This window comes from Aspergillus versicolor (assembly GCF_001890125.1).
Source record: "Aspergillus versicolor CBS 583.65 unplaced genomic scaffold ASPVEscaffold_2, whole genome shotgun sequence".
Lineage (NCBI taxonomy): Eukaryota > Fungi > Ascomycota > Eurotiomycetes > Eurotiales > Aspergillaceae > Aspergillus > Aspergillus versicolor.
The window spans coordinates 748,113-769,990 of record NW_024467525.1 but is presented as its reverse complement, the minus strand read 5'-3'; the positions used below and the strand labels follow the sequence as shown (position 1 = coordinate 769,990).

Genomic DNA, 21,878 nt, shown 5'->3' with positions numbered 1-21,878 from the left:
AGCCTCAGTATTCATTTCCGCCCTCGAACGTCTTCAGATGTTGGGTTACTTGAAACAATATTCTACGTTGTTTAAGGATGTCGACCATGCTTCCGCACCAAAAATTCTGGGGGAGCGGACATAATGCTGATGGATTACCTTCGCCAACTACCATCATCCCATTCGCTTGGCGCATTCGTGCCAATCCATAGTTCTCCTCCATACCTCTATTAGTGATCTTCCCTGTCCAGGGAGTCCTAATCATTTGGGTTTCTTTAATATTATTATCATGGGTAGGCTCAAAACCTCAAAGATTGCCTTATCGACCCCACAGCAGGCGCAAGGGAACGGCGTGCCTGGGCCACCAACGAATAACAAAATACGGGACCAACTGGCCAAGGATTACGGTATTCTGTGTTTTCAGATGGAAGCAGCCGGTCTAATGGATAAGTAAGTGTCCCAGCCATTTTGAGAGCGTAAGGACGGGGATAACAGTCCAGTAGCACCTCTGTAATTGAGGAGGCAAGACGAGGCTCCTCGACACCCACTGTCTTCTTCTACTGCGATGAAACCTCTGTGTCGCGGCGAGCGTTCACCGTGCTGTCTAGCTTCATCGAGCAGTTATTGGAGCTCTAGAGGCGGACACACTCGTCGGGTCCGAGTGACATACAGGAGATTCTCCGGTGCTATTTCAGTCCAAAGGGAAGAACCCCCGATGTTGAAGACCGACAGGAAATCTACCTTATGCCAGGCGCAATCTATGTTTTGTTCTTGATCAAAGCGATGCAAAATTAATATTAACCCATTACTTTCTAGTAGAAGGGGCCAGGGGAAATCATTTTTGCTTCTTTTTTAATTATTTAACAAGACTATCAAGGTCCGCTGAGTTATGCATTAGACAAGCAAGGCCTGCTGAAATAAGTCGGTGAGCAGATGAGAAGATAGGTATCCTTGCGGGCCGAAGGCATGTTGTAACCTTGTTGTAGCATGCGAGTCAAGGGCACATTCAAGTTTCTTTCCAGTTGGTGCTTGGAGATTCTGATATCTTAAAGTCCTGTTATTGGTATCCTGGGTAATGCAAATAGGCAAACCGGTCCTGCAGCTTGCCCTATGCATACCAGTCCTAAGTGTCACGCTTAACAAGTATCAAGAAGTAAGCCATGCTTGAGGGGCTCGAGCCTAGTAGCAGCAAGACAAGTCTAGTATATATTACACGAAGTTCATATACTGTGAAAAAGTAATGGACGGGCTATATAGTGCTTATCTAATCCAGCGCGGCGAGTAGGCCATGCATTGTCGTAGTAGACCGCAGTAACTCCTTAATTGATCAAATTCAGGCACCCAGTCCGAGTCCCTAGTTCAACACGGGAAATGGCGGGTATATCAACAGCCCTTTGCTTGCCAGGGCTAGTTCGATAATCCATGATATTCAAACTGTAATCTAAAGCAGTATGAAGTTACTGTGCCAGTTCACTGGCCGAGAGCAAGCCCAAGGTCTTTCATGATAATGGTAGCTGCCTTCTCAGCAATTGCATATGCAGCGGAAGCCGTATTTGCACCCATGTTTTGAGGAACAATACTCAGGTCTACAAGTTTCAAGCCCTCGATGCCATGAACATTGAGGTCGGCATCAACCACGCCGCCATCCGCTAGCGCGCCCATCCTGCAAGTACCCAGCGAATGCCAGGTGGTGCCGACATTCTTGCGCGCCCAGTCCCCAATGATCTTATCGTCCTCCGCAGTGTACTGGATGTCAGAAATATTCTTGTCATTTGGCCTTTCCAGCTTGACAAGGGCGGCGGCTGAATCCTCAGCAAACGGCGGGTGCGCGCTAACAACCTCTCCACGATAAATATCCATTCTGCGCACAATTTCTCGCTGCTTCTTATACGCCCAAATGAGCTTCTTGACATCCAATTCACTCTTCAAGAATCCAGTCTCAAACGCTATATCCGCGTCGAGATCTGGGCTGGTGATGTGGACGTGGCCTCGGGCGTAGGGGTAGACGGTGAACGTGGTCGTCGCGAGGTATTGTGCTGGCTCAACGGCGGACGGATCACCGGGGAAGCCGCCCAACAAAGCCAGTAGGGCCAGGGGCTTGTTGGGGTTGGAGAGATAGTCCCTTGCATATACCGCCTCGAATTCAGGTCCAAGGGCAACGACGTCGGCCTCCGTGGGACGCAGCTTGCAAGAGGCATCTTGGCCATTCCACCCCAGGATTGGTGCATTTGATTTGATCAACTCTTCCATGTTAATTCTACCGCCCAGGGGGGCATCAAATGTCTCGCTTGGCTCCAGGGCACTGTAGTATGGATGAGTCAAGAGATGATGATCCTGGTAGTTCCGGCCGATTCCAGGCATATGGGCGACAACAGGAACTCCGGCTTTCTTGAGAATAGCTTCGTCGCCGAGGCCGGACCTCTCGAGAAGCAATGGGGTCCCGAGAGCGCCACAGGAACCAATTACAAGCTTCCTGGCCTTGACCCGCTGAACATTGGTGTTGTCCTTTTGGAAGGAAGGATTTGGCTTGAACTCGACCCCCACAGCTCGCTTGTCCTCGATAAGGATCTTGATAACCTTAGTCTCAACAAGGACGTGGAGGTTTGGGTGTGCTCGATCTTCCAACCTTGGATGCAAGTAGTTGCTGGCGGCATCCTGGCGGCGGCCGTCTGTGCCGACAAAGCGGAGGGCCCGTTGAACGCCGTTATTGGTGTCTAGGTCTTGAAGATCTTTTACTGTCGGGTAGCCTACCTCGTTGGCGGCAGCAATAAATTGATCTGTCACACGCTCAGGGCAGAATGTTCCCTTGGACACAGCAATAGGGCCATCTTTTCCATGAACAGAATCAGGGCCAGGGCCATGATACGTCTCAAACTACAACAAGTAATGCGGGTTAGTGAAAGAGTGTAGCTTTAACAATCCATTAACCTACCCTTTTTAAGAAAGGGATCATTTCATCCGCCGACCATCCAGGGGTGGCCCACGAATCCCAATCATGGCGTTGAGCACGACTGTACATCATGAAGTTGATTGACGAACCTCCGCCCAGAACACCACCTGCTGGGACGGTCATTTCGCGGTTGTCCAACTGTGGCTCCGCATTTCCCTTGTAGAACAGGGTTGCGGGACTGGTGGGAAGCAATGCAGTTAGGAAATAGAGAGGCAACGCGATCGAGTCGTTGCCCTTATTATTCTGTCCGCCCTCTACTACGAGGATAGACAGCGACGGGTCGGCATCGGCGAGTCTGGCAGCAACGACGCACGCCGAGAGACCGCCTAACGAGAGAGAAGGAGCCTGTTAGTATAAGCTTATGATGAGCAGAAGAGGTGGATGAACAAACCGCCAGCGATGATGATGTCCACCTCGTCGATGCCTTCCGGTAGCTGAGTATAAATGCCCATATTGTTGGATGTTGGTGATGGAAGCAACTGCGCGCAGTGGATAGGATGACGCGAGATTTAAGAGCTCGGACAAGGCTGGCTGTCAGCAGAACTTAGGCGTCCCAGACATGGCCGGCGGGGCTGGATATACAGCGCCACAGCTAATGACTGGGTTCATCTTGGGTTGCATTGCGCTACGCCCTGTAAAGTATGACGTAGATCCAAGTCAGCTGGGATTAGATTACAGCTCAGTAAAACCCAGCTTATCACATTCGAGAGGAGGGGAAAGTAGGAAGCAAATTTAAGTAAAGCATAGAGGCTATAAACTGCGTTGGTGGCCTGAGCACGGACATGTGCCGTTAACGTCGCGAACTGGTTACTTCCCGCTCTGATCTTGCCAAGATGAGCGTTTGGTAGAAGAGGCGATATCTCCTCGCCAATAAGAATGCACTGTCAGCCTACATGGTCACTTACTGGGATTGTAGCTAATTAATATACCTAACTAACTGCGAGGATACTTCTGTTTCAGTGATAAATACAGGAAAGCACTCACATATAGGGTCTCAAAGGCGAATCTTAAAGTACTTTATATGTACATCGTGGTTGGTGGGAAGTATAACTTATTGTCGCCCTGATAAAATTGTTAAACAGATGCGCCCGGAGCCCTAATTGTAGACATCTACAGCCTGATTTGCACTGCCACCCCTCAACTGCCAGCGTTACAGTTAGTGCTTACTGGCTGTGGTTCACCTTGGTCCATAATTAGGCAGCATTTCCATAACATGCAGCGCGAATGAGATTTCTTCATACTTTTTATCTTAACGGAAGGTTGCCAGGAGGTGACTGGGTATGTAGAGCGCACTAGTATCTCACTCACAACAGCTAGGATACTTCCAGCCGATCCAGTCGACAAATTCTCACCTAGCAAGTACTTCAGCGATTACCTCGGTTGCCATTAAAACTTCCTCATCCTGGAATCTCCAGCCAACAATTTGGACGCCCACTGGCGCTTTGTCAACCACAACAGGGTCGTCTTGTTGAATATTAACAAAAATGCGTGCGTTGTGTGAGGCCTTGAAGACCTTGGAAAATTTCATTTTCAACTTACAATTTTCTGTTGCAGGCAAGTCCAATGATTTGTCGGCTTGCAGATAGGGGACCACAGAAGACGGGAACTATGAAATTTCGCCAGTCAGGATTGCAGGTAAGACGGCTGGAGAAGAAAAAAACAAGCGGGTACGCCTTACATCAAGCAGATTCCAGATAATCGTGTACGCTGGCACACCATACTTCCCATGAGGAACAGCGGTCGTTCTACCACCCGGACAGAGAAGAACATCGAGTTTTTCCTCGCGCCAGATCCTCCCCCATTCCTCCCTGTAATCCTCTTTGTCTGCATTGATGCTCCATATCTCAGCCAGGTTAGCCTCACGTCCACTTACCAATTCATCCGGCCGCAGTTCGCGAAGAGCAGGAATGGGCTCCTCTCCGGCTTCAGCAAGGATTTTGAATATACTCTGATCAGGATCCAGGTCAAGGGAGCGACCACCTAGTATTGCGGCGGTCTTCAACGAGGGAGGCTGAGTAAGTAACTTGACTTCATGACCAGCAGCCTTAAGCTTCTCGACCGCCGATGCCAGCGCACGGCTCACAGGCGGAGTAACCGGGAAATCAGGGTCAGACGGCCAAACACCAATGCGCAACTTGCTCTTCCGGGGCACGTCGCGCCACGCCACAGCTTGGGCCGTTGAATCACGTACCCAGGGTTGGCCTTGGACAATAGACTTGAAGAGTAGTGTCAAGTCTCGTGCGGAGGTTGCATGAGGGCCTAGGGTTGGCATAATCCCTGGCCAGCCCTTAGGGATAAGGGCCTGCTGCTTGGCATAGGGGAGCCGATTCGCGGTAGGTTTAAACCCGAACGCACCACAGCAGAGCGATGGGGCGCGGATTGACCCACCAATATCACTCCCTACTCCCAGGACTGAGCCCCGAAAGCCTACTAGAGCTCCTTCGCCGGAGCTGCTTCCTGATGGAGTGAGACACAGCTTGTGGGGGTTCATTGTCTGGCCAAAGACGTTGTTGTATCCTTCACAGATCTAGGTTACAGGAAAAAAGGAGAACGGAAGCGCAACTGTTAGTTCTTCTGCAGCTTTCATAAAAGACAGGTAGGGAGCACATACAAATAACGTTTGCGGGACGTTAGTTTTCACGTAAAGAACCGCCCCTGCGTCGAGTAGCATGTCGACAATCACTGAATTCTCCTCCGCGGGAGGCTTCTTGAGATACGAAACAAATCCTAGGGTAGCATACTCCCCTTTAACCATCATTGTATCCTGTTTGCCACACGTTAGTCGACCCATAATGCGTTGCTAGTATAGTCAAAGTCTCACTTTGAGACTAATAGGCAGTCCATGAAATGGGCCCATTGTCTTCCCTTCTCTGGCCAGGTATTCGTCCAGAAGTCGTGCTCTATCCAAGGCCTTGTCAAATAATATTTCGGTCAAGCAATTTGTCTAAGGAAAAATTATCTTAGCACGTACGTATCTTTCCGCATCGTAGGACTTCAGGATACTAAGCTTAAACTTACCAGCTGCTGGGCAATGGCCGCACGCTTGCAAAATGCAGCCGTTACTTCTAAAGAACTGATTTTCGCGGAAGCCAAAAAGCCCAGCAGAGCTGTGGCGTCCCATGATTCGGTTATCTCTATTTCACGCGAGGTCAAAAGGTTCGACTCCTTCAAAAGATCAAAGGCACTTAGGTTGGCTTCGGGGTGTATTTTGTCCATTATCTGAGAAGGGACACGCCAGGCAGATGGAATATATGAATCCCGAGCTGCACGTTTCTGAGCTATAAGCTCTTGCCATTCGGGAGAGATCATGTTTGACAGATTTGATATTGAGACGTTGGATTCCAAAGAGGAGGTAGCAAGTAAGAGCCAAGGTGTTGAAGGTAATGAAAGAATGAATTTGACATTGATGGGGTTATGCAGTTTATATATGATTCTTACCTCAGTTGGCCCGGCTCTAGGGAAACAAAACAATGTCATATGCCGAGGTGGCACGGTGTCCCATCTGCTAACTATAATTCACGACGGATGATCCTGTAGGCCTACTCTCCGCTGAGGTTGTAGGATCAATCCGGAGTCGACGCTGCGGGGGTTGTCCAAACTTTGCTGTGCGGGTGCGTCTGAATATCTCGCCCAGAGGGGATAACCCACACAAATCAGCCATATGGAGATAGCCCGCAGACCCCAAGACTGCTGATCTGTTACTGTGATTTGCCCCCCTTCCTTGCACATGATACCGGGGCATAACATTAGAATCTTTCCTCAGTCATCTATCTTTGCCGTAGCTTAAGACCCTCTGCTGTTAACACGGGCAAAGGTTTAGAACGACAACAAAGTCGCCCTTTGATTAAAAGCAATCTTTCAATGGAGTGTATTTGAGCACCCCCTGATCCGTTCTACTCATAGAATATCGCGGCCGCAGCAATGGCGACAAGCTCTTGTCAGTTAGCAGTTAGGGTTGGATGTAAGAGGTAATTACGCATTCCGAATGGAATTTTGATAGGCCCTCGGCAAAAACCCGCGGACTTTGCCCCGCTGTGGGCTATCGCCTATTGGTCGCATACAAGTGTTTAGAAGTATCATATCCGTACCGGTAAGATAAGACCTACGGGGACTTCGCTTCAAAATTCCCGACTATCTACTGTCTCACAAGAACTGAGATCGATTACCACTTACCAGCTGCGCTATTCACTATTGATGAAGCTTCAAAATCATGTGTATATGCAATATGAGTGGGAAATACCTGTTCACCAGAGGCTATGTGGCAACTTTAGAGTATTTACTTGGAGGTTTTTCCAGAGGCGCAGTGGTCGTTGAGAATGGGGTCATGAAAGTAGTTGCAAAGGAGGACGACCATGTCACCATAGATACAGAAATCATTAATATAACAGAGGGTGTGGTCATGCCAGGCACGGTTAACACGCGTCGACACGCCTCCATGTCGCTGACCAGGCTCTACACAAATCTTTCCAGCTTGTCTTGTCTCTATATTTCCACTAGGAAGTGCGTCTAGAGCTTTCTAGAATTCATCCCAAGTCGGGTAACATTTTTTTAACGCCCGCCAAGAGATGTCGCAGATGAGACATTGAATCATTATCCAAGCAAGCATGTACCTCAGCTTCATCCGAGCGTAGCAGTACCTTTGCAAGCAACCAAACCTCTTCCCCACTTATCATGAAGCCCACGCGCTTCAGCTCCGCCGCCGAAGTTTGGGTTTTCAGGCGGTCCCAAAGAAGTTTCCACCTTGAAAGAGCTTCTTCGAAGGAATGAATCAGCCGTCTTTTTGTCTTGTTGGTTAAAGACGAGAATATCATGGAATATAGTCCTATGCAGAACAGAGGGATTGGTTAGCGGAACCCATGTACTCTTTTTCTCGAATTATAAGTGTATACACCAACCACATATTACCGCGAATAAGCCAAAGAAGCTCCTACAGTGGAGCAGTATGGCTTCTGGCCCACACCAAGAATCCCCCATAAGTATTTCGGTGATTTCAGTTAGCGATAGTGGGTGTTGAATCCCCTGTTTTTCAGAGCCACCGGGGAGATATATTACTGAGTCAGGAGCCGAGAACAGACTCTCGGAATTCGGAAGGCTCCCTGTCATCTCGACGATAGTGATAAGTGGCGGTGATTGGAAAGCTGCAAGGAACTGGCAATCAATGATGAATAGGAATGCAGCTGTCCTGTGCATTACACAATATAAGCCGCGGGATCCTCATTTACTGGAGGATTTGGAAGGATACTTACCTGATATAAGTCTCTTTCTGAGCATATGCAGATGTGACTGCCAAGTTCGTCTCACTCGGCTCGGTTTCATGTTTGACGTTGAACAATGACAAGGAACGCGCAGCATATACCAGTATCGGAAAACGGCGCGTTCGAAGCCTTCGGCGTATCATCGCATTATTTCGACTAAGCTGTAAGCATACGACGATGATGGCGGCCATAACTGGTTCTATGAAGGCCAGGAGCTTCCCTTCCTCTTCATCCACATCAAGAATACCACCACCACGCCCACCACCTATCATGTCAATATCAAGCAGGTTGAAGATGTACTCTTCCACCAGGTCCAAGCAACCAATTGCTAGGTGATAAGTATCCCGAGGGTATGTGAGTATCGCTCCACCCATAAATATAGCCATGAGAAGAGATAGTGAGGCGGTCTCAACGGAGGTTGAAGGCAGATGAAATATCGGGCAATGGCGATAGAACTGTTGGACGTAGAGCTGTTCGAAATCCACGATATTCACGGCCGAGAACAGACCCCTGTTCACTGCCTCGTCCAAACACAGCTGCCATACACCCTCTGCTGGAGTTGAGACTCCTAGGCGTGTCGCCAGGAAAGTCAATGCATCCGTCATTTCTGCTGCACGCGCGGTTAGCTGGTCGCACCGCTGTCGATCTAGAAGGACCCGAGGCATGTTTATTGTTGGACTTGTTTCCACAGAGGAACCAAAGTGTAGGAGCTGAAAGAGTGGGAACATGGCCGGGTCGTCTCCAGACAATTCAAATAATGTCTCTGACTGGGAGCTCACGAAGGGCGTTTGATGGATATCAGTGTTCTCAGTCCGTTGTCCTATCCTCCCTGATTCTAGGGCATGAAGTAAATCCAAACACGAATTATTTTCGTTGTAGTAATTTAAGAGGAAGGGAATTCTGGCGTCCAAAGATGCCGGGGTTGGTCTTTTTCCCCGCGATACAACAGAAGGAGCGGCGGCGATAGAGGATTAGAACAAGGATGTGGCCGCCTCCCTTGCCCACTGATCAAAGTCAGCCGCGTATAAGTACAGTTCAAACTGGCTTCTATGCAAAAGCCGCAAGGGTTGCGACCATCGCATGCGACCTTTGCAGACGCGCAGCCATCACAGGAGGATCTGGCTCTTCCCTTCTTTCGCTGCTGTGGCATCGGCCGGCATCCCCGGTTTCGACATGATTTGGCATGTCGGCGAGCGGTATCGCTAGAGAAAACGTCAATATGCATGCTGTCGTAGAAATTAGTACTACATACAGTCGAGAGAATGACTGGGGGCAAAAGAAGCAGCTGTAAGGCCGGCCTGGTATATCTACTAGTGGTTCAGTGGGAGAGCCTAGAGGGGGGAGAGTTCGTTTAACGTACGTGATGCCTGATGGCGACGGAGATGGCTACTTGTGGATAACTTTGCATTGCAGGTTGGGCATTTGTATGGATGTCCCATGCTGGGAGAGTATAAGCTGCGAGTTTACAAGTGAAATGCATTCAGTCTGCGCTGACACTGCTTGGACTCTCACTATTGGCACCTCTTGTCCTCCGTAGCCGGAAATTCCCTGGATTCTATTGGCCAACTTGCGTCGACAAAAGTAACATCTGCTGTTATTGATGCTTATGCAAGTCTAACTACCCCTGGAGAACTTTTCCAGATACTCACGGACCGAAGTAGGCTTGACTTCCGGGCACATCCTGTTCGCAACTGGCTCAACATACCCTACGTCAGGGAGATCTTTGCAGTACGCAAGCTGAAGCTCCGCCCACAGCCACTGCATGTAATCGCCTGCTTCGATGGACGATATTTGTCTCTCCAGCTCCCTTCTCTTCAGGACCTTAACATCAAACTTCCGTTTCGCAACGGCTTCCGCATGCGCGAGCAGTTCCCCCATTGTGAGCGTTTCACCAACCATTGTCATACTACTCCCCCACTTGGGGAGCTCCAAAGCTTGCGCGACGAACCGCCCAATATCCTTCATAGTCGTCAACGTTATGAGAGGCCATTGCCCATCGGCCCTCTGAGGAAGCTCGGCGGTGCCATTTCTCATCGAGAGAAGGAACGCCCCCGAGCCATCCTTGAAATTACCATTCCTTTGGAGACCCTCGCAGGCTTCATCTTCACCTTTCGCATATCCGTTACCCTCACGTAGCCGCCTGAGCTGCTCTTCCTCGCTTCCCCGAGCAGAATCAGACAGCGGACTGTATATTCCATGCCCTAGGTAATTCATGAAGCAGCCGTGGTTGAACCTAGTGCACTCGATACTATCTTTGAATTTCATGCACTCGTCCCACACACCCGCGACTGTCGCCGCTGTGGCAGGAACCATCTCCCAACCTGTAGGGCCAAACCCCCCACTGGGAGGGGGCAAACCGCGCGCACCTCGCTTTCACCGCTGCATGTAGTAGATTCATCTGAACGAGTCGCTGGGTGCCGTCAATCGCAGAAGTTACCGAGATCAGTGTGTGCACGTCTTTGAGTGCTGGAATCAGTGAGTCCTGGGATAGGTAGTCCACCGCACGAATCTCGGTACGGAATCCGTCTGGGTCAACTGCACGCAGCCAGAGGGGCTTATGGACGGAGCGGGACAGTACGACAATATTCCAGCGGGAGCCGTGGGGAGCGGACAAAAGGGCTGTTACTATTGCTCGTCCGAGGCTGGGAGATGTCCCTCCGGCGACTCCTAAGGTTGGCATTTTCGGAATCTCCGTGCGAAGAAAGGTAAAAAAGTAGAAGAACGGGTGAAAGTTGTTCAAATAAAAAAAAAAAAAAAAAAAAAAAACGAGGTAGGTGTTGGCCGAATTACCGTGCTATATATTTTGATTCTCCGCGTGGATGGATTTCGTTCCCTCCGGGGAAAACCCGCACTGGTGGCCATACGGAGATAACCCGTAGGGGATCTACTGGTCGCGCCCCCCAGGAGAAATTAAAACTGCGTCCTTACGGATGACAGGTGTATGGCGTGGTAACATACTCTTCTGATCGCATCGTACTTCCACTTTGAGAAGGAGAAGTTCTGGCCGGGCTATTATGAGGGGGACTGGTTCCATTATGTTCTGAGCTGGTGGGAGCACTGTGACAGTAAGAACATTTTGTTCCTGAAGTATGAGGACCTTACGAAGGATACCGTTGGGATTTTGAAGCATATTGTGCAGTTCTTGGACATTGAACTGGGCCAGGAGAAGAGCAACGAAATCTTGGAGAAGGTCCAGTTCCAGACTATGAAGTCGGATAACGTGCTGGGAGATGTCAAGGAGATTGACAAGTTCTTCCGCAAGGGCAAGGTGGGCGCGTGGAAAGTGCAGTTCACGGTGGCTCAGAATGGGTTCTTCGGTTAATTCTGCAAGGAGAAGTCTGAGGGCACTGGGCTGTTGTTTGACGGGCTATAATGGTATCTGGAAGTCTCTATAGTGCTCAACTAGTATAGAACTCATTGTGCATTTGGTCTGGTGAGATGATTTTGCCAAGTACTCTATTGAAGACTGAATTTGATTAAGAATATTTCATACGTATACAATAATGGGAGGAAGGTGTGTCATAATTCGTGATCTATAGTAAATAAACAGCAGGAACAGTTTCCGATTTTTGTCTTCTCTGTATCCTCGCGAGTCAGTGCAGTCAAGGCACAGGTTACTATTATACAGTGCCAGCCTAGTAACAAATATAATATGTATAAATATAGCCTGTACATTGAACTGATCCGATTCGTCAAGTAATATATTATGCTATACCTGCCTAGCCCTAAGGGTGGCCTGAACCAGGCACCCGCCGCTGCCTGAGAGTTGGAGGGCCTAGACCTGGATCCCAAAGATTAAAACCACTCCAGTTCCCGGAAATTCAAAAATCTGTTAAAAATCTGCTATTGCATCTATTGTACAAAATCAACAATGACAAAACGCTCTGCGAACCCCAGCACCCCGAATCCCCCCAAACGGCGGGCCAACCTCATCAGCGTCGAGAAGCGCGAGTTCAAAGCCACAAATATAACAGACGGCGAGCATGTCCACCAAACCTGCATCGCCATCCACGGCGAATGCCAGATATTCGACTATTCACATGAAACCAATTCCGTCTCTGTTTCTGTCACGGACTGCTTCAACCAAACTCGACCGGTCCAGCATTGGCCCCTGCACAAGGGCTACTGGAAGGCCCTTGTCATGCTCGCCCCCGGCCTCAACAAGACTAACCTGAAACTACACCATGCTGGGGGAATCCATGCCTCCGTGCACATGGCGCTGAATTATATTCCGCTCTTGCAACTGCCGCCACTCCATCTGGCGATTCTGGTCGCGCGCGATTCGCCGCTGCTCACCGACTGCCCGGCGTCCAAGTACGGCGCTATCTCGACGGCACATAGCGGTATTGACGCGGCGATTGCGAAGCTTCGTATGGCCGCATATATGTGGCAAGCCCTGACGGCGGAAGACTTTCGGCAGAAAGGTCTAGGCAGGCGCGCGTTCCGGCTGGATGAGGAATGGGGTGTTGACACGACGGTACGGGCTGGGAACAATGGGGAGAATCGAACAGGCTCAGTAGCGAAAGTGCACATCATCCGGTCAGAGAAGACGCTCGCTGAGCTTCGCGACCCGCAGGTGGCGCAGCAGAACCGCCGTGGTAGCGACAGGGATGCACTGCATGGATACTTTGAGACAGCGCTGTTGAAGTCGGGGGCGCCGTTTGAGTCCAAGACTCGGCCTGTCGTGGCGGGGATGTTGCTAGACTCGCATTATGATGTAGAAAGGTCGCTTCTTTTGGGTCACGCTGCTCTGGGTTGCCATAAGCCCTATGGCCTGTCCTTGGGGATGTTTGGGAGTCATCTCACATACTCTTGGCCGCGGTTTCTGGAGGAGATACCTGCCTGTTTGACCGATCTCGGGTATCCTGGCGACAATGTCTCTAACGATAACTGGGAATGCGGCACGACCAGTGCAGCTTGCTTCGTTGGCCAGGGCGCATTTCTTCATGAGGTTGGCCATGCCTTTGGCGCGGGTCACACAACAGGGATCATGGCCAGAGGATATAGCAAGTCCTGGGCGATGAACTTCATCGAGCACGAGAGCAACGACAGGCTAACAAACAAGACCAAGTGGGATTTGAGCGACCTCCTCAAGTTCAGGTTGCTACCGCATTTTGCACTGCCCGGTGACGAGTATCCTGTTTCCAGCGAATTCAAAAATGCTGCTGTTAGCATTGATGCCGACTCCGAGACACACAGTGCGCTGGCCGATGAAAGTTCTGATGAAGAGCCCGATGCCATCCTCAAGGTGTCCTGTAAGGCAGGGCTCGCACTAGTGAAAGTCCAGAATGGCCTGAATGATCCCAAAGAGTACAACTTCGTAAATGAGGGAGGGAACTACCCCCCTCCGTCAACCCTGCACATCAACACGACAGTCGAACAATTCGACCGCCGTTAGCAGCTCCACATCACAGCTCTGGGCATGAACGGCACGGAGCGGATATTCCCAAATGCCTGGAAGCTTCTGCAACAGAAGCCCTATATCCGGATCCCGGGCAGCCGCCTGGTTCTGCGCAAACAATCAGTGGCGTCCGACGGTTTCCAAGAAGGCAACATTGACCAGTATATCGGATGGGCTGTTCTTCTTAAATATCGATCAAAGAAGGATGGCGAACTATATCGCGCGACATCCATTGATCTCCGCGTAGGATGTACCATGGACGGTGCGGTCGTTCACTATGAAGACGGCAGTCATCAGAATTGCGGGCCTGCGCGCGATGAGCAACACGGGAGAGAACATCAGTTCGGTGGACACGCCTCAGAGGACCACGATATTCCTGACGGTGAAACTGTTTCCAAGGTGGCAGTCTCTAGGACCAGGAAATCGTGGGGAAGCCTCTCCGGTATTCGGATGACGCTCAGCAATGGTGATGAATGGGGTTGTCTTAACGGGGACTGGGACGAAGATGAGGATGAGGATGATGAAAGCCAACAAGGGGAAGATGAGCCTGTCGTTGCGCTTGAACCGGGACACAATGAGAAGATCGTGGGTTTCTTCGGGCACAGTGACCGCAATTCAGGATTCACTTATCAGTTTGGTATTTTGACGGCACCCAAGGGGGTCGACTTGCCGGAGGTCGTCTATGATATGCCAGAATTGGGCAATTTATAGCCTTCGGTACAACAGCCTGCGTTAAGAATTGCCCAGGACCGGATACACCACCGGGATTGTCTGCCGCGTTCGTACTGGGCTGCGGCTTGGAATTTAGATTGTTGATGTTCTTCGAGCTATTATTGTCTTTAACCCTTCGACGTAGAATATTTGGGCGCTTGCCACGGACTCCGTTGCCCTTGTTTGCCATGGGGACAAGAGCACAATCGACTGTCTCGAGCCCGTAGAGGAGCTGTTTAAAGTGTAAAAGAATCGGATCTATTGAATTGAGAGGGAAATAGGCAACGGGATGCTGTGCTTGCAGATCAGGGAAGAAGCAAGAAGGGATGTGTGAAGAGAAAGTGGAAGCCCGCGGAATATTGAGGGATGTTGTGATTTTTCTCTCTTCACTCTCTCTTCACTTTGCAACTCTCTCCTTCCTCCTCTTCCACCACCGAGGGCTCTTCCTTACCAACACATTTACTACTGATTGTTTCCGTCTGTTACCGGTATCACCCCTTGTGGAGCCTATAATCCAGGCAATGTTTGTGTTACGCATATGAGAACTAAGCTATCGAGGCAATGAAAGTTTCGTGGTTCGGTGTCAACAGGTGTAACACAAAAAAGGATTTTGAAATTATTTATCGTCAATTAGTCTAATCGGTACTTGAAGGTATGTAACAGGGCTATTTCCAGGGCTAGCATTCATTGTCATCATACCATGCCTTGCTTTAGTGTGCTAGACGACTTTCCAGGTTGGAACGCATGTAAAGAAATTCAGGAACACTGACGAGATAATAGAATTTCGCAGACAGACCCAATAATTTCGAACTTTAAAACGACTGCAGAACCTCTTGTGGACATGGCCACTCTTGACTCCGTGAAGCACGCCCTTAGGCATATCGCCGATACATCACGGCCAGCGGTTCATCAGATATTGTCCGACGCACTGTACAGCTCTGCGTTCGATCTCCTATTACAGGGCCCGGGATGGACATCTTACCGAGACTTCATTATTCCACAACTGTCTAAGCTGCTGGACCCCGTATTCGACTCGCACGATCATGTTTCTGTACTGGAAATTGGACCCGGCCCACAAAGTATTCTAGGGCATCTCTCGGACCGGGCAAGAAGGAAGATCACAAAATATGCTGCGTATGAGCCAAATGAGGTTTTTAATAGCAAGATGCGAGAATGGCTGTGCCCCAGCTCCCAAGCGGAGCACCCGTTGCCTTGTTTAGAGAAACCCCCTGATATTCATCAGGCCCCATTCATGCCAGCCCAATACGCAGGGTTCGGGGCACACAGCCACAATGAACAATTTGATATCATATTGTTTTGCCATAGCTTGTACGGAATTAAGCACAAAGCCGATATCGTCAAGCTAGCGGTGAACATGCTTCGCGAGAAGCCGGAAGGCGCAATGGTGGTGGTCTTCCATCGAGATGCGGGCCTGCGGGAGCTGGGCAGCTTGGTCTGTCACCGCACCGCTTCGCTGCCTACAGGGATAATTCGCATACCGAACACTGACGAAGCCTTGGACCAATTTAGTTCTTTCATAGCTGGGTTCGCTGTACAAGATGGCACAATCCGAGACAAATGGCGCGCCAAGTGCCGTTCCCTTGGCCACTCTGACGACGCCCACCCGGGCCAGCTCGAGTTTAGGTCTCCGGAAATTATGGTCACATTTACTAGACACGCGGCATCGCTCCAGGAACTCACTGCGCAACTCCCGTTGGTGGAAAGGCAACGAACCATCAAAAACAGAGACGCCCGACTGCATCAACGAGCGGCTATCATTAGGCCAACAGAAGTAGGACACATTCAGGCGTGCGTACAGTGGGCTCTAAAGCACGGTGCCAGTTTGACTGTCATTGGTGGAGGTCACAGCGGTCACTGTCTATGGCCCAGTGTTGTCGGGGTTGACATGAGTGCTTTCAATCAAGTACATACTGCAACAGCAACTGAGGATCAAACTGACGGGTCCACCCCCTGCTCGATAATCGTCGCTGGAGCCGGTTGTACTTCCATCGACATAATCCGTGCTGCCAAAGCAACTGGTATAACGGTACCATTGGGGACCCGGCCCAGTGTGGGTGCGGGACTGTGGCTACAGGGCGGCATTGGACACCTGGCTAGAATGTATGGACTCGCATGCGATTCCATTGTCGGTGCTGTACTGGTCTGTGTCCACACTAGCCAGGTGCTATGCATCGGCCATGTACCAAATGAACACCGACCAGCTGATGCCGTCCGTCCAGAAAAGGAAGCCGATCTACTCTGGGCAATTAGAGGCGCCGGGACCAACATCGGCATCGTAGTCAGTGTTACCTTCAAGACCTACACAGCCCCAACCTATTCTGTCCAAACTTGGATCGTCCCGCTCAACAACAGCCTTGCCGCGCGCTGCAAGCTTCGTGATTTTGATCAAGGCATCGCAGGGAAGCTCCCTCGCAGTTCCTCTGCCGACGCGTATCTCTACACCGAGGCTGGCAAGCTTCATCTTGGCGTGGCCATGTTCGAAGCTCTTTCAACTGACCCTGAGATGATATCCGAGAGAACGCTCACAACTGGACGACATATTCTAGGCCGAGAGACGAGTTCAAAGGTTGTCGATTGTATCGGTCTATTCGAGGTTGACATGTACATATCCGGCATGCATGGTGGACACGGCGGCGGGAAGACTTCCTCATTCAAGCGGTGTTTATTTTTGAAAGATATCGGGCAACCGAGTATGGTTGACGCCCTTACAGCAGCTGTAACGACGGCCCCTTCGCCTTTTTGCTATCTCCATCTGCTCCACGGCGGAGGCGCGGTAGGTGAAGTGCCTCCCGATGCCACTGCGTTCGGGTGCCGAGACTGGGATTTTGCATGCGTGATAACCGGTGTTTGGCCGCGCGATCTAGATCAAACCCATTTTGCCCGCGGGGTAGTAGACTGGGTTTACCATGTTGCCAATTCCTTGCTACCGTTAAGCTGCGGAGTCTACGGCGCAGACCTCGGGCCAGACCCCAGAGATACACCATTGGCAGCTCGAGCGTTCGGCCCTAACTTGTCGCGCCTAGCAAATCTGAAGCAGCGGGTCGACCCTCAAAACGTACTCGCCTACGCCTGTCCACTGCCAAAGAATACCCTACTCAGTAATCCTAAGCTCATAGTTGTGGTCACTGGCGTGGCCGGGGCTGGCAAGGACTATTGTGCTGAGATCTGGGCCTCACTGCTCGGTACGGAAATGGGTCGCACTGCGCGCACAGCCAGTATCAGCTACGTAGCCAAACAAGAATACGCTGCAGCCAGTGGCGCAGATTTTACTCGCCTGCTTCATGACCGCGTGTATAAAGAGCAACACCGACAGGCTTTGACGGCTTTCTTCCAGGCGCAGGTGTGGAATGAGCCTTGGTTACCAGCGGAGCGTTTTATGAGGACGGTCGACGAGTCCCGAGACGTGGATGTGCTGTTGATTACCGGAATGAGAGACAATGCACCAGTCCCATCCTTTGCACATTTAGTACCGACAAGGAGATTACTCGAGGTCCAGATCGCCTCCGGCGACGAGACGCGACGGACTCGTCGGGGTTTCTTCGATCATGGGCTTGCCAACAATCCCTTGGGCTGCTCCCCCAATTTTACCTTCAATAATGAGAAGCCCGGAGAGGAAGCCGCAAAGGCTTTTGCTAGACGACATCTTGTTCCTTTCCTCCACGAGGATCTGCAGCGCCTTGCTGACATGGTGCGGCTGGTCCCCGAATTCCCTCGCCCAGGAATCGAGTTCCGCCACGTGCTTAACATCGCCCAACACCCTGGCGGTCTTGCCCTTTGCACCTCGTTACTGCGGTCACACTTCGCTGGGGACTGGGCAAAAGTCAACGTCGTAGCGTGCTGTGAAGCAGGTGGATTTGTCTACGCATCCCCTTTGGCTTCCCAGGTTGACAAGCCCCTGGCTCTGATTCGCGAGGCTGGGAAGCTCCCTCCACCGACTGTCTCGGTCCAGAGGTCTACCTCGCACATTGGAGCTTCGGGGCCTACAAATCCAACGGATACCAGAATCGAGCTAAGCCGAGATGCAATTCCCAGAGGCGCGTCGGTGGTCGTAGTAGACGATGTGCTCGCTACAGGAAACACTCTCTGTGCAGTACTCCACCTACTACGAGAAGCCAGCGTACGCATTGAGGATATGAGTGTGATGGTGGTTGCGGAATTCCCGGTTCATCGTGGTCGCGAACTGCTGCGTCTGCGTGGCTTTGGCAGGGTCAATGTACAGAGTCTATTGGTTTACGATGGCGTTTAGCTAGCCATATGAAATCTTGGAATATAGGTTTGTGGCTCAGTTCAAGTTCATTTTCTTCTGCTGTTGCGTTGACTCAATGGATACATCTGACATAAACTAGCGGGTTAACATGAAAACAAATAACTAAGTACTGCTGACATTTTCCTTGGCCAAGCTAGCCAAGGTCGCACGTTCCTGGGTATCTGAGTTTTGCTCGAGATAATCCAAGAGTGTTTGCAGCTTTTTCTTTTCCTCCTCCTGTAACTCCTTCCACTCCGTCCGATCCAGACCGTTAACAATACGTTGCAGCACCGCAACCAGCTTTCGGTACTCGTCGTCCTTTTTCATCTTCCACGCGCTTATCATCTGGTTCCGATACCTGGTGTAAAACATGGGGATATTCCAGCTGCGTCTCTTTTCCTTCGGCTCATTCAGCTCTGCTTCCCGACAGAAGAAACATGCCTTCGTGGCCTCTCCTCTAATTGCATATAAGCGCCCCAGCCGACGAAAGACAATATCCTTGCCAATGTAAATCTGGCCGTGGGCAAGCAACTCGAAGAGGACCTCCTCCTGCGCGTCATAGTCCTCAAGCGCCTGGTGCATCTGGAGTAGGATGACCATCTGCGCACCCCAGTACATCCAGCCCTGGCGCTCTTCCTCGCTTATGACCTCGTCGAGGTGGCCGCTGCTCGTCCGATCGTTGCGAATGGCTTCGATCCGGGTAATCAAACGGTTTCGTTCGTAGATCACTTTTGCTCGGCTTACTGTGCGGTCGTTGGGCCATAGGAATGGCCAGTCGGGATCACGGGGGACCTTGATGTTGTCGTTGTCGCTGTCGCTGTCGGGATCGTTCGAGAGGCGAGGGAGGTTACGGAGGTCAGGGAGGTTGTCAGGGGGTTGGACTGCACATTCAAATTCGACATGGGGATCAAATTCGGATTCAGATTCGGATGCGGATGCGGATGCGGATGGGGATGGCGAATTGGATGCATCGACTCGGGTGATAAGCAACCCGCTCATTCGTGCCTCGACTGAATCCATGGTGACGAAGATAGGTTTCTTGGAGATCGAGTTGAAGATTTGATGAGACGAAGTGGTGATAATGACTGGAGTGATAGAGACGACACTTCATCCAGGATATCATGAGGTTTATATATTTGCCTATGCCCCAATTTGAATGACTTGCGAAAGTGAATACCAGCAGAGTGAATTGGAATCTGCCATATCTAGTGAGCTTCACATTCTAAATAAAGTCTAGTTGTGAATAGGCCTTTCGTATCTATAATGAATCTGATGGCGAAATAGAATCCAGTTGTGAATAGGCTTTTACAACTATGATAAATTTAAAAATGCGTAACAAGACTCTATTAGTGAACATATCTGTAATAGAAAGTTTCTGGCATATGTACGGCAGGCCGTGTAAATGTGAAGCAATAGTGGTAGTCTGTAGTGACTATACAGGAAAGGTGACTGATATACTGCTATACAATGGCATCATATTTGCTAGTCCCTCAAGGATAAGCAGTCGGCAGCGCATGATAATACCGAAACACATTATCAGGATCATACATCCTCTTCAGCTCCGCCAGCCTGGGCAGCTTCCTCTCGCTATAAACCTCTTCAATCGTCTCATCCCCATGCGCATAATTCAGATAAACCGCAAGCCCTCCATACCCAGATGTTGCCGCCAGTTCCTCCCGGATAGCCTGTGCAGTCGCAGCAGCTGCATCTCTAGCACCGTCGTCTCCCTCGGTCCAGGCATTCTGAACACTCCTAGACAGCCAGTCAGTCACAACTGGCTAGATCAGTAATGAAAGGGGGACATACACATAAACCTGCGTATCCCGCCACGGATAAGCCGTTTCCTCATCCGGCACAGCCATCATAGCCTGATTCGACCACGCCTCGAAAAGCACTGTCCCCTGACGTGCACCAGGTGTCGAAGCATATAGCTCGTCCATGGCGTTGAACATAGACACCCACGCCGAGGTATTGCGGTGGCGCAGGTTCGCGGCGAAGAGCTCATGCTGTCCGCCTGGGGTACAGATGCTGGCATCTAACCCGAAGGAGCCCTCCGCTGTGAGGCGGCTCCAGGGGAGTTCGGTGATGTTCTTTTCTTTGGGTCCTAGATCAAGGATCGGGGTGAGGAGATGGATGGCTTCGGCTTGGGGACCGTGGTATACGCAGCTTGCTCTTAGGCCGGTCTGGGGTTGTTAGGAAGGTATACTCTGACGGGGTGGGATTAATACTTTGTTACTGGCAGTATCGTAGAATATGTACGTCGCTATTGCCCAGTTCTCAGTGAGGTTAAAGTCGGCGAGGGCTTGGAAGAAGGAGGAATTGAGACGGGCTGGGAAAGCGAGGTCGATGCTTGTGAATGTCCCCGACAATGGATACAGCTGGTATGTCGCAGATGAGACGATGCCAAAGTTGGGACCGGCGCCTCGAATAGCCCAAAAGAGATCCGGGTTGGAGGTTTTAGAGGCTTCGACGACCTCACCAGAGGCCGTGACGACGCGGGCAGAGAGGAGAGCATCAAGCACCAGACCATTTGAGCCCTGCTGGCGTCCAATGCCGGCTCCAAGGGTGAGACCAATCATACCGACGCAGCTGCAAATACCAGTTTCTGTTGGTTGTCAGTCTCATAGCTCATTCTAACACCAAAGAGACTTGCGTATCTGATATCCTGCTTCAAAAACGGGATCGTATATCTCGCTTACACGCACCCCCGGCCCAACGGTGAGCGTGCCAGCAGAGCCATTAATAGATATAGAGTTCAGCGGACTCAGGTCGAGAGCGAGGCCATCGTGGAGATCGCCCAAAGTGCCACTATAGCCATGACGGCCACCAGTGGCCAGAAACGGGATGTTATGCGCAGTGGCCAGTTTGACCTAGTCGCTGTCAGTCGGTAGCCTTCATATGGGAAATAGGTATCTCACAGCCGTGACTAGGTCTTCTTCAGATCCAATGGACAAAGCGGCCGAGTATGATGGGGCCCGGTACTCTGTCCATCTAATCGTCGCATTTGTGAACTCGCTCTCTCCAGGAATCGATAGCTCTGTGTTTGGTGACCAGTCCTGCCTGTTAATAATGGAGCTGATACCAACCGCTGCATTTCTGGGTCCAGCTGCAGTGCCCTGACAGAGCCAGAAAGCTGTCAAAAGAAGGATACCAGGGAAATGCATTCTCAGGGACTTGACAACGGGATGTTCTTCAGAGGATTGCTGGCTTCTTATGCGGGGTTCACGGACGTGCCGCGGACATAAACAGCTGGAAGATCCGAGCATTGGATGTCACATTCCTCTCGTCACATTTCTCAGGTGGAACTCTTGCGGC

General features: G+C 50.8%; 10 protein-coding genes across 10 annotated transcripts; 4 read left to right on the top strand and 6 right to left on the bottom strand.

The window, feature by feature from the left end:
* Positions 1-172: 172 nt before the first annotated feature.
* ASPVEDRAFT_441024 (uncharacterized protein) lies at positions 173-741 on the top strand. Its single transcript, XM_040812977.1, has 2 exons — positions 173-429; positions 483-741. Exons 1-2 carry the CDS (start codon positions 269-271, stop codon positions 613-615), a joined length of 294 nt encoding a protein of 97 aa, XP_040663779.1. The 5' UTR covers positions 173-268; the 3' UTR covers positions 616-741.
* A 361-nt stretch (positions 742-1,102) lies between these two features.
* Positions 1,103-3,622, bottom strand: ASPVEDRAFT_147299 (GMC family oxidoreductase). Its single transcript, XM_040808114.1, has 3 exons — positions 3,321-3,622; positions 2,912-3,255; positions 1,103-2,853 (listed from the first exon to the last, which is right to left on the bottom strand). The coding sequence occupies exons 1-3, from the start codon at positions 3,379-3,381 to the stop codon at positions 1,450-1,452; spliced, it is 1,809 nt and encodes a 602-aa protein (XP_040663778.1). The 5' UTR covers positions 3,382-3,622; the 3' UTR covers positions 1,103-1,449.
* A 655-nt stretch (positions 3,623-4,277) lies between these two features.
* Positions 4,278-6,238, bottom strand: ASPVEDRAFT_126076 (uncharacterized protein; the record flags this gene model as incomplete). Its single annotated transcript, XM_040806329.1, has 6 exons — positions 4,278-4,393; positions 4,469-4,535; positions 4,608-5,456; positions 5,541-5,693; positions 5,751-5,873; positions 5,948-6,238. 6 exons carry the CDS (start codon positions 6,236-6,238, stop codon positions 4,278-4,280), a joined length of 1,599 nt encoding a protein of 532 aa, XP_040663777.1.
* A 1,933-nt stretch (positions 6,239-8,171) lies between these two features.
* On the bottom strand, positions 8,172-8,849 carry ASPVEDRAFT_79683 (uncharacterized protein; the record flags this gene model as incomplete). The annotated part of the gene is made up of 1 exon (XM_040816738.1): positions 8,172-8,849. One exon carries the CDS (start codon positions 8,847-8,849, stop codon positions 8,172-8,174), a length of 678 nt encoding a protein of 225 aa, XP_040663776.1.
* A 949-nt stretch (positions 8,850-9,798) lies between these two features.
* Positions 9,799-10,864, bottom strand: ASPVEDRAFT_147298 (uncharacterized protein; the record flags this gene model as incomplete). The annotated part of the gene is made up of 2 exons (XM_040808113.1): positions 9,799-10,554; positions 10,622-10,864. 2 exons carry the CDS (start codon positions 10,862-10,864, stop codon positions 9,799-9,801), a joined length of 999 nt encoding a protein of 332 aa, XP_040663775.1.
* Positions 10,865-11,114: 250 nt separating this feature from the next.
* ASPVEDRAFT_79681 (uncharacterized protein) lies at positions 11,115-11,506 on the top strand (the record flags this gene model as incomplete). The annotated part of the gene is made up of 2 exons (XM_040816737.1): positions 11,115-11,123; positions 11,177-11,506. The coding sequence occupies 2 exons, from the start codon at positions 11,115-11,117 to the stop codon at positions 11,504-11,506; spliced, it is 339 nt and encodes a 112-aa protein (XP_040663774.1).
* A 549-nt stretch (positions 11,507-12,055) lies between these two features.
* ASPVEDRAFT_24921 (uncharacterized protein) lies at positions 12,056-14,296 on the top strand (the record flags this gene model as incomplete). The annotated part of the gene is made up of 2 exons (XM_040809718.1): positions 12,056-13,577; positions 13,599-14,296. 2 exons carry the CDS (start codon positions 12,056-12,058, stop codon positions 14,294-14,296), a joined length of 2,220 nt encoding a protein of 739 aa, XP_040663773.1.
* Positions 14,297-15,137: 841 nt separating this feature from the next.
* On the top strand, positions 15,138-18,563 carry ASPVEDRAFT_49868 (uncharacterized protein; the record flags this gene model as incomplete). Its single annotated transcript, XM_040814232.1, has 1 exon — positions 15,138-18,563. The coding sequence occupies one exon, from the start codon at positions 15,138-15,140 to the stop codon at positions 18,561-18,563; it is 3,426 nt and encodes a 1,141-aa protein (XP_040663772.1).
* Positions 18,564-18,658: 95 nt separating this feature from the next.
* Positions 18,659-19,763, bottom strand: ASPVEDRAFT_37454 (uncharacterized protein). Its single transcript, XM_040811474.1, has one exon. It carries the CDS (start codon positions 19,581-19,583, stop codon positions 18,687-18,689), a length of 897 nt encoding a protein of 298 aa, XP_040663771.1. The 5' UTR covers positions 19,584-19,763; the 3' UTR covers positions 18,659-18,686.
* A 290-nt stretch (positions 19,764-20,053) lies between these two features.
* On the bottom strand, positions 20,054-21,727 carry ASPVEDRAFT_49867 (FAD-binding oxidoreductase; the record flags this gene model as incomplete). The annotated part of the gene is made up of 6 exons (XM_040814231.1): positions 20,054-20,315; positions 20,370-20,746; positions 20,792-21,168; positions 21,217-21,433; positions 21,482-21,600; positions 21,646-21,727. The coding sequence occupies 6 exons, from the start codon at positions 21,725-21,727 to the stop codon at positions 20,054-20,056; spliced, it is 1,434 nt and encodes a 477-aa protein (XP_040663770.1).
* Between the last annotated feature and the right edge of the window lie 151 nt (positions 21,728-21,878).